The sequence below is a fragment of the Giraffa tippelskirchi genome, chromosome 12 (assembly GCF_054371585.1).
Source record: "Giraffa tippelskirchi isolate mGirTip1 chromosome 12, T2T-mGirTip1v1.2.pri, whole genome shotgun sequence".
NCBI lineage: Eukaryota > Metazoa > Chordata > Mammalia > Artiodactyla > Giraffidae > Giraffa > Giraffa tippelskirchi.
This window is the reverse complement of record NC_137286.1, coordinates 148177417-148192017: the sequence shown is the minus strand read 5'-3', so window position 1 is coordinate 148192017 and position 14601 is coordinate 148177417. Positions and strand designations below refer to the sequence as shown.

The 14601-nt window shown below is 56.0% G+C and overlaps 1 protein-coding gene across 12 annotated transcripts; it reads right to left on the bottom strand.

Moving 5' to 3' along the window:
- Positions 1-381: 381 nt before the first annotated feature.
- Positions 382-13148, bottom strand: NAXD (NAD(P)HX dehydratase). Of its 12 annotated transcripts, XR_014071818.1 has the most exons (11): positions 12946-13148; positions 9566-9716; positions 8765-8810; positions 8006-8094; positions 7144-7252; positions 4666-4716; positions 4481-4585; positions 3623-3743; positions 2840-3036; positions 2581-2701; positions 382-1613 (listed from the first exon to the last, which is right to left on the bottom strand). XR_014071818.1 is itself a non-coding variant. In XM_081551928.1 (10 exons), exons 3-10 carry the CDS (start codon positions 8886-8888, stop codon positions 1463-1465), a joined length of 825 nt encoding a protein of 274 aa, XP_081408054.1. In that variant the 5' UTR covers positions 8889-8913; positions 9410-9716; positions 12946-13148; the 3' UTR covers positions 382-1462. The 12 variants fall into 12 exon arrangements, 11 of the variants coding, with proteins under 11 accessions (XP_081408054.1, XP_081408047.1, XP_081408049.1 ...); XM_081551928.1 differs by lacking the exons at positions 2840-3036; positions 8765-8810 and adding an exon at positions 8811-8913 and having other exon boundaries at positions 9410-9716; XM_081551921.1 differs by lacking the exon at positions 2840-3036.
- Positions 13149-14601: the final 1453 nt, after the last annotated feature.

Here is a 14601-nt window from a genome sequence, read left to right as displayed (position 1 = left end):
GCTCAGTCCTGGGGTGGGGGGGACTGGCCAACGGCCGAGCCCGAGCTGCCCTGGCTGCCACTCTCCAGGGGGGGTGTCCTGGCTGGAGCTGGTGAACGCCCGGGTTTGCAGAGGAGCATTGCCCAGCTGCCCCGTCAAGCAGAGGGGTTCAGAGATGCAGCGGTTCCTGTGACTGCTGCCTTACGTCTTCCACGGAGAGAAGCTGCTATGTGCCGGGCTGATCACTTCACTTTAACAGTATGACAGGCACCCGTGAACCATACCGTCAGCTGGTTGGGCATCTGTGTATTCATCCCCCTCGTGTCTGAGAACGTCCTTGCTGAGGACCAAAGTGAAGGTGAATTCTGGCTGTTTGTGAAAAAAATACACAACTCTCTCCAGTGAAATCAACCATGTCTGCCTTTTAATAACAACCACGATTTAGGTGTAATTCCCCAAAGAAGAAAGGTCCTTGACAGTAGCGAAGCTTTTCGACAATTAGATGTAAGTGATCCACAATTTTAAAGCAATCTTAAGCCCAAGCTGTTCAAGGAGAGCAGGATCTTTTGTCTGACCACAGAGCAGGGTCACTGAGGACAGACATACGGACACAGGTCAGGCTCGCCCCGCGACGAGCATGTGGATAGAGCACTCAAGTGCACGCGCTGTAGCCGACCCCACGGAGAAATGAGATGGCCACTGAGCACTGACCACACAGGCTGACTCGACGCCGAGACGACTCCGCCCAGAGAGAACGTGTTGAGGACGTTCCTGAGAGCACCGCCCCCACTGAGGCAGAGGCCCTGCTGTCCTGCCCCCCAGCAGGTGCAGGGCAGCTTGGGCCCCCATCTGGGACCTGACCTGGGAGCCCTGGGCACCCCTCCCCGCGGGGGCCGTCACCACGCATGCCTTTGCACGGACACGTGAAAGTGAGGTGACCCAGAGCCGCCCTGCACACATTTCCTTCGGTGGTTTTCCCAGGGGCCTCCACGATTTCCCAGTTTTGACAGATCGCTGACTATTCTGAACACTTCAGCCAATTAACCAACCGATGCTGAATATTTCTGCCCAGGTGCGTCCGACCTAATTACCGATTAAAATGTAAAAATGAGCTAAAGAATGAACACCACAGCCTTTGCGGGACCTTAAAAAAGAAAACATGATTCACAACACTTGGAATGAGAGATGGGACCCCTGAGAGGCCCACTAGTGAGGGCCCTTCTCACACCAACACGCGCAGATGCGGGGTCTGCTCCAGGCAGCAGCGGAGCCCACGGCCTGGCTGAGCTGCCGTCAGACGGTTTAGTCACACGATGTTCTACGTTCTTTTCTGACGCTGCAGAGGCCGAGGAAAGTTCACCAGCACCGTTCCGCATGTTTAGGCAGAAAGCGCTGTTCCAAAGGGGCGCTCCGTGTCAACCTGCACAGCGCAGACCTCTCGGAGGACGCGGGTGGACGGCACCCGCCCTCCAGCAGCGCCAGCTCAGGTCTCGAAGAGCCTGCGGAAGGCGGGCCCGATCTCGGCGACCATGTCCGAGGTGGTGGTGGCGCGGCCGTGCTTCTGGAAGGCCTGCTGGCTGCACTGCCGGGTGAGGGCGCAGGCGCCGAAGGCAGCCACGAGCAGCGGGCTGGGCCTGCGGGGAGAGGTCTCAGGGGCGGCCACCGCACGCCCCGCGCGTCCCCCCTGCCGTCCCGGGACCCACGCTGGCAAGCTCAAGGCCAAGGGCCCCTGAGGCAGCCTCCCTACAGGGAACACAGCCGTTAACCCGGATGTGGATGATCCTGACAGACGAGCATCAGAAACAGCTGTCCACGTGGGGAGGGTCAGGACACGGCTGTCGCCCCAGCTGACCACACACAGCACCTGGTCAGCGTCAGCGCTTGCTGTGTCCTAGGACCTGGAGGATGCTGAGGCCGGGGACACGTGCTTGCCATGTCGCTGAGACCCCCCAGGACACATGCTCGCCACGTCATTGAGACCCCGGGGCACCTGCTCACTGAGACCTGAGGACACCTGGTCACCACATCGCTGGACCTGCCAGCACCATTTGCAGACACCCCATGAGTGTGCTGGTCAGGTTGGTGACCCTGCAGCCTGGCACCATCACTGTGGCCAGGATGGGTGCAGAGAGCAGAGGCCCAGGCCTCAAGAGGTGGGGGCTGGGGAAGGGCCCCCGCAGCTCAGAGCCCGGCCGCCTTGTGGAGACTCATCTGTCAACATGAGCTCCCCCGACCCCCATGTCCCCCCCCTGACAGCTGTTCTGAGTAGGCGCTGCGGAGCCCTGGGGAACGTCTCCCACACCAGCGCTCCCCCGACCCTCATGTCCCCCCCCATGACAGCTGTTCCGAGAGCAGGCGCTGCGGAGCCCTGGGGAGCGCCTACCACACCAGCAGAGGTGGGAGCAGGGAGAACCACCAGTGTCCCCCAGGCCATCCAGCCAGGGGAACGGGGCCGACTTCCTGTGGCCAGACCGGCATCAGGGATCAACCAGACTGCCCTGGGAGCTCTCCCCGTGACACCGGTGTTTCACCGGGAACGTTCAGCCTGCTCCTTAGTATACGTACGAGCTGCTCAAACAGGACGGAGGAGACGGGACTTACCCGCCAGTCTTCTGGGGGCCAGCACGGAGGGCCCAGTGTGCCAGGACGCCCAGGGAGCCCGACAGGAGGTCCCCCTGCCCCCCGCACCTGCGGCCGCTGCCCTCCTGGCTGCACACGAGCACTGCAGAGAAGAGGATGCGTGTTGGGGCGCCCTCCACCCCCTCCTCCCGCCGTCCCCACGCAGCCACCTCTCCAGGCGAGCGCGGCAGGAGGCTGCCCCCCAACCAGCACCCGGATCTGAGGGGACGAGCACACCCACCCCCAGGGCCCCATCCGCCAGGAGACACGGAGCTGGTGGTGCCCCAGGTGGGACCAGTCTGCGCTGTGAGAAGTTTCCGTTTCTTTGAAAATGTCTGAAGCAGTCGTGACTCTGACTGTGTCAGGGTTCAGAGCACCTTCTAGCATCTGAAGAACCCACAGGCCTCAGGGTCCCTTGGAGAATGCTCGCCGCGTCTCCTGTGCAGAGTGTGTGCGGTGTGTGAGTGTGTGTGCGAGCACACACTCGTGCCCAAGCCGCGCCGCCCTGCCCCCCATGGCCCGGTCAGCAGCCCTGCACCCGTCTGGCTCCAGGTGTCCAGCTCTCGGGTCACTGCCGCTGTGCTTGGTGCCACCGGGGGGCCCTCACAGCGGGAGGACCCTGCAGGGAGCAGAGGCGTCATGCACTGGGCCCGGAGCCCCGGTGAGGACGCGGGCAGGCGGCCCCCGAGGCTGTGCTTCGTGCCTGGGGGCTCCCGCGCCCCCGGCCCCTCCTTGGTGTCTCCCCTTTCCGGGCCCTTTTGTAAAACTGAACGAGCAGCAGGGAGACACTCAGTACCCGCGTCGGCAGTGAGGCGGGGGCGGCCCTCCCTGGGCCGTCCGCACACGGCAGGGACAGAGCGTCAGCTGCCACGCGGGGGTCAGCCCAGGCCAGCACCTCCCTGTGCAGAACACCGAGAAACAGGACAAGACAGGCTTCCTGAGGTTGTGGACAAGCGGTCCCTCCGGGGTGGTGCCGACAGGTGGTGTGATGCCTGCGGCCACTCACCCTACTCACTTCACTCACCCTGCTCGCCGTCCGAGATCACGTCCTGCTCCCCCTTCTGCACCACGGTGACGTTGCCCAGGGCCTGGCTGAGTCTCCGCACAGCTCCGTGACGGTCCCCGCCATCCAGGGGCGCCCCCAGCTAGACAGGACCACAGACACAGTCCTCATCGGACATGGAAGAGCCCACCTGCCTGGGTCCCGACTTGTCCGGGGCCTGCTGACAGCCAGCTGAGCTTGGCCCCCACAGGCCTAGGCCACCCGTGCTCCAGGCTGACAGCAACACGGCGCTCGAGGCACAAACACCGCAGGGCGCCCGCCCCGACCTGGTCCTGGCAGACTCAGGACCCCGGCCCACGGCAGGGAGTCTGAAAGTGTGCCCGAGTGACGCAGCTCGGAAGGATAAAGAGCAGACACACATGGGCGCTCACATGCAAGGATGCTGGGTGGACAGACACAGCTGACCCTTTGACAACTTCGGTGTGAATGGCGCGGCCCTCACACGTGGGCTTTCTTCCACAGTAACTACAATCAGGCTGGCCGAATCCAGAGGCAGCGCCGCACGTGTGAAGGAACCGCGCTGAGTGAGGGCTGACTGACCGAGTCAGCTTCTCAGCAGCGTGCGGGCAGCAGCACCTAACCCCGTGCTGTGTGGTCAGCGGTACAGTTTGATCTCGTCCTCACAAACTCTATGACGTGACCCCATCCCACCCCACCTTAGAGGAGGGGATGCAGGGCAGGGACGAAGCAATCGCCTGGGGTGGGGCCCGAGGCCAGGCTGATCCCCTAGTCCATCGCCGGCTTTCAGCCCGTCAAGGACACTGACCGGAGGATGCCCTGGAATGCACGCAGTCACCTGCCTGTGGCTGGCTGACTTACCACGGCCTCAGACAGTCTGCCGAACTCCACGTGGTTGGGGGTGAGGACCGCCTTCCGGTAGCCCTGGACGAGGGCCGGCTGCTGGGCGATGAGCCAGAGCCCATCCTGCGGACAAGGACTCAGCTCACTCAGGGGCGGGCGCGGGGGCCGCGATGAGGAGGGGGCAGGGCAGGGGCCACACTCACCGCGTCGATGACCACGGGGACGCCCCTGGCCTTGGACGCTTCCAGGATGCCCTGCAAGGAAGAGAGGCAGCTGAGCACCGAGCCCGTGGCCCAAGGAAAGCGGAAAGGAGCAGCAGTGCTGACGGACTGCACGCCGGGCCATCAGCACACACGGGAAATCATAAGGCAAGTGCAAAACACAGTCAGAGAAGACCCTCGGTAGGGCCGGCATGGGACCCTGAACACACGAGCCACGGGACCACCACGCAGTGCTGGGGCCCAGGCCATTCCACGGAGGCCGACCCCAAGCGAGCATCTCCAAATTCCTAACAGTTACGGACCCTCAGGATTCAGGGTCAGAAACCTGACGTCTCAAGAAGTGCCCGGCTCTTTTGTTTTTATGCACTTCTCCTAAGTCACACTTCGTGTGTCTTGAAATGAGTGACTGTAACCATCAACAGTGAACAAGGCTCTTTTCTGGCTTGATGCAAGTGTCCTAAAACTGACTGTGGCAATGGCTGCCAACTGTGAACTGTACGGCACGTAAAAATCTCGGTAAAACTGCTGAAAAGCAAAGTAGGAAACTGAATCCCGGAGAAGCTAAATTACATCCCTGGGGTGGTCATGTAGCGAAGAATTTGCTTTTTTTGAATTTTACTGAGACTTTTACATGCCACTCAACTCATTCATTAAAGCGTACAGTTTGCAGCCATCACCACAGTTTCAGGACGACATTTTCATCAGTCGAGAAAGGAGCCTCACACCCTTTCTGCCCAGTTGCAGACAGGCTGTTGAACAGATCCCACCAGACGGCGAACTCTCTCAGGAAAGACCTACTGAGTGTCTGTGATCGGGCAGCACCGTGGGGGGCCGAGGGGGCGAGCAGGGGGCACGCCTGCGTGTTAGCTGGGCCAGTCAGTGCCGCAGACACGCCAGCAGGTCCACGCTGGCTCACTCCCGACCTCTGACGCACACGCTGCAGAGGAGGGCTTATTTTTTAAGATAAACATTATGAATTTTTAAAAAGTCACAGAGACAAGAACTCAAAGCACAGAGAACCCCGGCTTTCATCACCTTAAATTCACCCTCAATCCCTCTTGATACAGATTATGTTTTCATGTGTCTATAAACATCATTTTAGTATTTTGGATACAGTATTCCTTGGTTGAGCACAGCCCACGTGTCTGTAAGACGGCTATAAGAAAAAATTAAAGTTAAGGTATTCCAGCCAGATAACATGTCAAAGTTTGCTTGCGTTCCGCCATCTGGGTGGGTGAGGACAGACCCTCCCCACGGACCGTCTGTAAACAAACACCCCTTCGCATCAGTCACCTCCCTCTGCAGCTCGGTTCCTGCACGGCCGGCAGTGGGTCTGTGGGTCCAGAAGGACACACGCGCTGAGAGGTTGCCGGAGGGGCGCCCCCGACCATACCGTGCACGATAAACGGGCCGACTGTCGGCGTCAAAGACACACGTCCTGGTCAGCCCCACCCCACCGCCTGGTGCTCGTGTGAGGGTGGCGCCCCCGGTCACAGAGAGCCATGTCTGTGGAGCACTCTGCACGGGCCTGGTTGGCGCAGGACTCGGAACAGCTGGTGCCCAGGGGCGTCCCTGTCACCGTGACCCAGGGGAGGGGGCGCTTCTGAGTTCTGACGACCGCACGGGTCGTGTAAGCCGTGCATTTGGTGGAGGTGTGTGTGTTGGTTGTACTTTCCTAGCCATCTGATGGGTAAAGAACAGTTTAAGGGCAGGCGTGTGTCGGCTTTAGCAGCATTCAGTGAGAACTTGCGTGTTAGGGCCCCTTCCATGACGTGTCGTTCCGGCCTTTGGAGTGAAAGTTGGTGCTAGAGATGTCACGTCCTCACACCTGTGACTTGTCACTGAGCAGGGACAGCGGCTGCTCAGCCGCTGATGGGTAAACTGTTCTTTACCCATCAGATGGCTAGGAAAGGACAACCAACACACACACCTCCACCAAATGCACGGCTTACACGACCCGTGCGGTCGTCAGAACTCAGAAGCGCCCCCTCCCCTGGGTCACGGTGACAGGGACGCCCCTGGGCACCAGCTGTTCCGAGTCCTGCGCCAACCAGGCCCGTGCAGAGCGCTCCACAGACATGGCTCTCTGTGACCGGGGGCGCCGCCCTCACAGGAGCACCAGACTGGGAGCTGAGCAGGCTGCTGGGCTTCCCAGCAGGGAGGGGACCGCGAGGACCTGAGCCGGGCCACTGCGAACACCACTCGGCCCAGACGCTGGGACCCGCATCACGGCGGGACCCGCAGTGACCGCCTCCGGCCACAGCACGGGGGCCCGTGCTCAGGAGGGGGCCCGCCCAGCGCGGTCTTGTTCTACGGGCATCTCTCTCCTCACACTCCCTCCTCTGTCCCCTAAACTCAACTCCTCCACCACAAGCCTCACAGGATGACAAGCAGCAGGAAACAGGATGAGCTTCAGACTTCCCGCGATCAGAGCAGTCTCCTGGGAGAGCCCACGGTTACCTTGACGTTTTCCAGAAGAGCGTCGTCTCTGCCGAGGCCGGGCCCCACCACCAGGGCATGCAGTCGGGGCAGCCACTGCTCCACGTCGTGGACGGCGTCGGGACTGTCCCTGAACAAGGAAGAGACGCGCCAACGGCTTATTTCCACGTGTCTGTTTCCTTTATGAATGAAACCCCAAGGTCCCTTTCCTGTCCCAGGACCCGGGCCGGGGCTCCTCCAGGACCATCCACAAAGCTCTCACTCAGCAGTGGGGCGCCCTCCTGGCCTCCCCCACGGCCCCCACCCCCGTCTGCTCCCTGCTGCCTGCACACCAGGCCCTCCCCACCCACACACACCCTGCCTCCCGGTTTAAACACCATCCACCCGGCCCTTCTCCTCTGCAGGGCACCCCCAGGACCCGACAACAGCCTCCCAGTGGGACCCCTGGCACTCCTGGGCCCCAAGGGCTTATTCTCAACACAATGGCCCGACGAGCCTTTTAAAGCCTGAGACTCCACAGAGCCTCTGTGAAGCTTACAAAGCTAGGCAGGTGCTTGAAGAACCCGTGGGCTCCCCTGTCTCATGTAAGTGAAAGCCAAAGCCCTTACGAAGACGCTCACGACCTGCACTGCGCGGCCCGGAGCCTCTCTGGTCACCTGGCCCGTCCTGAGCATGCAGGCTGAGTGCCTCCAGCGTGAGCTCTTACACCCTTTCCCCACCCACCCTGTGTCTGCGGGCCTCACCAGATGCCATGCCCTGTGCCGCTGCCCACCACCAGCCCACGAACAACCGCACCTGCCTGATGCGCACCCCGCGTTCCCTGTCCGGGGACGCCCGTGGCCAAGGAGAGCGGCTACGAGCCCTGGTCCCACGCCCCACTCACAGCACGGGGTGAACAATCAGCTCCGGGCTGTAGGCCTTGATCACAGGCGCGGCCTCCTGGGTGCAGAACACGTGGGACAGATCCGCGCCCTGGGCAGGGGCACAGAAGGCCGCCTTAAGGCGGGACTCGCCTGACGGACAGCCAGAGAGCCCGTGGCCCTGCCGCAACCGCCCCGACCCCGCAGCATGCTCCACAGGAGCGCCCCCTGCCAGCAGGCGGCTGAGAAGGCCCTGGCCAGCGGCAGAGCCTGAGAAATGAAAGGCGGACACTGCTGCCGCCCAAGAGGAGCCTGGCACGCTACGGTCCAGGGGGTCGCAAAGAGCCGGACACGACCGAGCGACTGAACAAGGGGCGGGTCACCACCCAGCCAGACGGCATCACTATGCGGTGTGCGGGCTGCACGGCCCACGTCACGGTTCCCGGGCCACCAGGCCTTCAGGGTGCGCGTGATCAAAATGCCCGGGCAGGGGCCACTGGGGAAAGATGTCCACTGCTTATGCGAGGCCTGAAAAGGCAGCCCGGGATCACCATGGCAAGGGGCGATTCTAATAAAAGTTCAATTTAAGAGAAAAATGAGTCCCCATCTGAGTTACTCTGTGGCTACACAAAAGGTCAGGGTAGATTTAAAGGTGTCTCTCACCCAAGGTTACCCAAAACATTATTTAGATTTCTATCAGAAAACATGTGCTGCAGTCATATTTAAATGATCCGACACTTTCACTAAAAAATTCCTAACAAACAAGCTATAAGCAAACATACCACTTTGAGAGCTGAGATCGCTGCAAAGTAGGGGGCCCCGGTGTACCTGAGGGAGAGCACAGTCACATTCAGAACGAGGCAAGCGCTCTCCAGACCGCAACAGAAAAACAATCTCCTCGCACATACTAGTTCAGCAAGGTTTCTATCAACTGAAAAACACCTGTTTCAGTTCCAGGAATAATTAATTGCAAAATATAATAGCATCTACAATATCAGCAAAAATCATAAACTTTCTAGGAATTAGCCTTATAAGGTTGATTCCTAAAACACATGGTAACTCTACAGGGAAAAATTTAAAACCTATTAAAGAATAGCAGAGATATATACTTGATGAGATGACTTAATATTATAAAGATGACACTTCTCTCTAGACTAATACAGACACAGAAAGCACTGGATTTACCGGAGATGCCCACAGGTACAAGTAAGAGAAAAAGCAACACCAACTGAACAGGACTGGGGTTCTGTTGGATGGGTGGGGACGCGGGTTAGGGGGAAAACCAAAAAACAAAAAATCCGGAGGCCTGAGAAGGCAGGGAGAGTTCTCCAAAGGCCTCCGTAGAGAGAGCGTGCTCAAGGTAAGCACAGGCCGGAGCCCCAGGGGCAGAACCCAGCCCGAGAGCAATGGCGCGCGGCCACGGTCACCTTGCCAGGCCAGGGCCCCCTGCTTTCTCTGCTGTTCAACCAAATGTTCCTCAAGGGAAAATGCTGTCATGGTATCAGCCGACCCTTGGAAATGATTCCTGGAGTCCAGCAGACAGACAGACAGACAGATGGGCGGGTGGCTGATGCGTCACTCACTCCCGGCAGCCTCCCACCACGCCGATCCTTCCATCCTGCCCTTTGTGCTTCTTGGTGGTTAGAGAAGGCACCACGTTTCTGACCAGCTGTAGAGTATTCTCCATGTCCTTTACTGAGTGTGCTTTATGCAGCGAGAGTGCTCCTTTTAACACTGAAAAACAGGAAAATGTTCAGAAAGGTAAACAGCTATCAATATATATAAAAAAAGAGACGTTAATCAAAACACTTCCCCAAGCTGACTCAGCATGAACGCTGCAGACTGTTATCCAGTGGTTTCCTTACTTCTTCTCCATAAGAAATGAGGTTTAGAAACAGCAACACAACACTAACGCCCGGTTAAGGACCAGGTTTACTCTGCAGTGTGCCAGGCGTCGTGGGAATCTACTGAGGTCTTCAGAAAGCTTTCCTAAAGGCACTGTTACTCACTGAGCCACACATATTGCACCACAATCTTCCTGCAAGCTTCTTAGGTCTCTTCTCCCCCTCTGTTATTTCCACTGTCTATTCAAGCCAGACAGGTTCATGTTCTTCCCAATTTAGTGTCCTATCCTTGGCTCCCATACTCAGTTAGATACTAATCAAGTAACATGGAAACGGCATTCTAAATAAAGAACACATCTTACACTGGGCTCAAAGCGGCTTTTTTACTTTTCTGGCTGTGCCACAAAGCACACAGGATCTTAGTTCCCTGACCCGAGATCGAACCTGGGCCGCCCACAGTGGAAGCATGGAATCTTAACCACAGGACAGCTAGGTAAGTCCCCAAAGTGGCACTTTAAAATAGTCTGATCCCTAAACTGTCTACAAACAGCTAATTTTAATCAGTCTTTCTTGAAAAACTTCCTGTGCTGTATGTTTTGCCATATTATTTAAAACATCTCAACTGTGAGAGAAATTCTGTGTTCTGTAGAGCCCAATGTATGAATAGATAATAAAGCACACATTTTCTCTAGAATTAAAGCATCTTTGCTGATACGAACAACACTTCCACAAAAAAGGCATCCAGTATTTTTATCTTCTCATTATCTCAGCAGTGGAGAAAAACTACACATGGGTTATAAGTTCAAGTGAAGACCAGAGGCTGACTCAGCTCCATATGGTAAAAGAGCTTTATCTTAATATTGCTTGTACTGTTTTACTTTTCATTCAACAAAATTATTCAAGTAATATTCTTTAGCGAGTAGACGTAAATGCCTCCTTAGTTGATACGTCAGATGCTTAGACCCAAGATGTAAAAAGAATATTAATTACCATCCAATCAAACATGTTCCCACTTTCTTTCAAATCAACACAGGATTAAAACTCCAAACAGAACCGCTGTAAACCTTTGGCCATGAAAAGGCACAAGGCTTGCTCAACCGTCAGCCTAGCCACTGACCCTCAATTCCAGCCCAACCTGACACGCCACCGAGGTGCTGGGCCAACAACCAGCTCTCACTCCTTCCCCACCTCAGTCCCGTCTGCACCCCGAAGTCCCAGCCATGCGCTCTCTTCCCACTGTGCACAATGGCTGTGAGACACTCCTGCGTGGGCACCCCAGCCAGCTGCAGGACAGGAACCCCAGCTGTTACAGAAGAATTTAAGGGCGGCCCTGCTGACCACTGACGGCCGTCTGTGCGGTCAAGGTGCTCTCCAGGCACCTGTTTCAACATGACTGGTCAATATGAGCACATCAGAGAATGGCCGCCCCTCCAAATGTCCCAGAACAGTAAACACAGGTGCTTCCTAAAGACTGGAAGCTGAACCCAACCTTACCAGTCACTGGAGGATTACTCTGGGTTCCTTACAATGTTCTGGGTTTTATCAGTTACCATAGCTTTAATCTAAGCACCTAGCTACACACAAAATACCCCTAAGACTACCCCTCTACCTCTGCAGAATGCTGTAGGTAGGGTTCCCATCTGTGACTTAAGGGCTGAACTTCAACCTCAACCACCTCAGACAGAGTCTGGCACAGAATAAGCCACTCAGTAAATGTCTGATGAATTAAAGGCGTCGTGGTTCACTCTTCACTGGAAGACAGTTTATCCTTTTACAGACAAGGAAACTGAGGCTCAGAGACAGACCTGCAAAGACGTCACGGTTACGAATGGATAAGCCTGGGCAGAATACACCGTTTTACCAAACTGCTGTCATCTTCAGACAGAAAAAAAAATGAATTTTTTTAAAAAATCAATCACACCACCAATCAAAAGACAAGTCAAATCCTTCTCATGTGCCTTCTAAAAGCAATCTGTGATGGGTAAAGTAAAAAAATCACTGCTGGGGGAAAAAAAAAAGCACATCACTGTTGGGAAGTACAGCAGTTTTAGTTTATTCATAATTGTATGAATGCAAAGCATAACCCACATTGCTCATCCATAACATTCACCTGAGTGTGTTCGAGAAAGAGCCAAAGGAAGATCAACTAAATTTCCCTACACTTCACGGAAAAGGAAGTCTCAGCTGGCCCTCTAACATACACCATTTGGACTTTTCCACAGAAATACTGAACACACACCAAAGCTCCTAAGGATTAAAAGGCCTTGAGGAGAGGCAACTTGAAATTTACCCCATTAAGCAATTTGTCTTCATACAGTTCTGAATCTGGAGGAACAGGTCAAACCTGTCTGGTTTTTGTTCGTGTTAAACAAATGTGTCTGAGGAGAGTTGAGTTAAGTTAAATAGATTTCTTTACTCCGGGCTGTTTTCTAGAATTACTTGCCACTCACAACTCTGCAGTCTCAACAATTTCATGTGAACTGCGGCTAATTTGGAACCGGTGACAACAATCTTTAAATTAAACTGGAGATGCCGTAAGGCCGGGAGGGGAAGTCAGTGACCTGTAATTCTGTTTTTTGCTGGTAAAAAGTTCAGCAAGTGGGCCTAATGATGAAATCTCAAGCTGACTCAAAGAGAAATCTTGCCAGACTAGAGCCCGGCGTATGGATTTTAGACAAATAGCGAGCAACAAAATATCTCCAAACAAACCGTGGGCGGGGGGCCTGGGCTGGCGTGCCTGAGGGAGCGCAGCAGCTGAGGGAATGGGGCGCCTGGCCCCCCACAGCTCTGCCCCGGGGTGCCCGCTGACGAGGGGCGCGGCCCCTTTCTGGGGGGAGCCTGGCTCACAGCCCCCTCTTTACCACGGCGGAGGGCAGCAGGCTCCCCACGCCGTCGTGACAAGGGAGGCGACAGGCCAACCGACGGTGGAAGAACGTCTCCATACACTCGTGAGGAACAAACACCCCGATCACCGAGGACGCGCTGGTCCGGCTCACCCTGCTCCTCCTCCCTCCTCTTCAGCAGCCGAGGCCGGGCCCTCGGGGTCACTCGGCGGCCCCCCTCCATACGCCCAGGGGGCCCCACGGCGGCGCCCCCCGCCCGGACCCGCGGCCGAGTACCTGCATCCAGCGGCGGCCCGTAGAGCGCCAGCGCGGCCGAGAGCACCGCCACCACGGCGGCGCCGGCAACCGCGGCCGCGGTCCCTGCCCGGACGGCCATGCCCCGGAAGGCCGGGAGCGCGCTTACCTGGTCGGCAGCCCCGGACCGCCAGGCAGCCGGGAACCCCCGCCATCCGCGGACTTCCGGGCTCCCAGCCGTCCCCGCGCCACCTCGGGCGCCACCGCCTACGGCGACTTCCGGGCTCCCAGTCGCCCCCGCGCGGCCGCAGGCGTCACAGATCTCGGCGGACTTCCGGGCTGCGCGCCCCGCGCCCTAGCCGGCAGCGGGCTCCCGACTCCTGGGTGTCCTTGACCCAGTCCCGCTCCACCCGCGCGCTGGCCTCCGCAGGTCTCTGACGACTGTTTTTTTGTTTGTTTGTTTTTTTAAAGAAGTATTTATTTTATTTATTTGGCTGCACAAGCTCTTAGCCAACAAAGGCCCGTCTAGTGAAAGCTATGGTTTTTCCAGGAGTCATGTATGGATGTGAGAGTTGAATATAAGTTCTGCGGAAGAATTGATGCTTTTGAATTGTGATGTTGGAGAAGACTCTTGAGAGTCCCTTGGACTGCAAGGAGATCCACCCAGTCCATCCTAAAGGAGATCGGTGCTGGGTGTTCATTGGAAGGACTGATGCTGAAGCTGAAACTCCAATACTTTGGCCACCTGATGTGAAGAGCTGACTCACTGGAAAAAACCCTGATGCTGGGAAAGATTGAAAGCGGGAGGCGAAGGGGACAACAGAGGATGAGATGGCTGGATGCTATCACCGACTCGGTGCATATGAGTTTGAGTAAACTCCGGGAGTTGATGATGGACAGGGAGGCCTGGTGAACTGCAGTCCACGGGGTCTCAAAGAGTTGGCACGACTGAGAGACTGAACTAAACTGATCTTAGTTGGAGCATGTGGGATCTAGTTCCCTGTCCAGGGATTGAATCCCAGCCCCCTAGGCTGGGAGCATGGAGTCTTAGCCACTGGACCACCAGGGAAGTCTCTCCGCAGCTTTGTTAAAAACACGAATAAAATAAATCAGTGAAAACTTAGATTCTGTTATTGATCGGCTTAGCTATGACTGATCTTCTACTTCAGCTGTTGTTGCATCAGTACGAGGGTGAGGATGAACTTATGTAATTTAACTGCAACCTCTTCTCCTTGGTCAGTTTGATGAGATCAGGGAACAGAATCATTATTAAAATCTCCAGTGATGAAAGCACTGCTCACGTTTGTCACGTTTGCAGAGGGCGCTGTGTGTGTTCTCACTTTCTCCTACATAAAATCCAGGAGCATATTCCTCCATCCTTTCTCCCTGCATTTACCAAATAAGTCACACTGAACTGTGTCTGAGATCATGGAATTCACCTTATTCATCCCTATTCAGGAAGTTAGGCTGAGAGGAAATACAACATCTAGTCGTGTGTGTGCGTATTTGCACACTTATGTATCAACCACCAATAAATGAAGTGACAGGCTTTTTTCAATAGCTCTAATCTCAAAGACTTGAAAAGGCCCACATTTCTGACAAAAATATAATAATAAATATAAAGATATATATAATTTTATGTAATTGTATAATATATATAAAATAAAAATATGATTCCTCTTCTATAATCACAACATA

Coding starts and splice junctions, on each gene's coding strand:
- NAXD (XM_081551921.1), bottom strand. CDS start 13,045: ATGGCCGTCCGGGCAGGGACCGCGGCCGCGGTTGCCGGCGCCGCCGTG. Junction 8,811..9,565: donor GTGGTGGGAGGCTGCCGGGA/GTGAGTGACGCA, acceptor GCTCTCCCTCAG/GTACACCGGGGCCCCCTACT. Junction 8,095..8,764: donor CGATCTCAGCTCTCAAAGTG/GTATGTTTGCTT, acceptor GCCCCTGCCCAG/GGCGCGGATCTGTCCCACGT.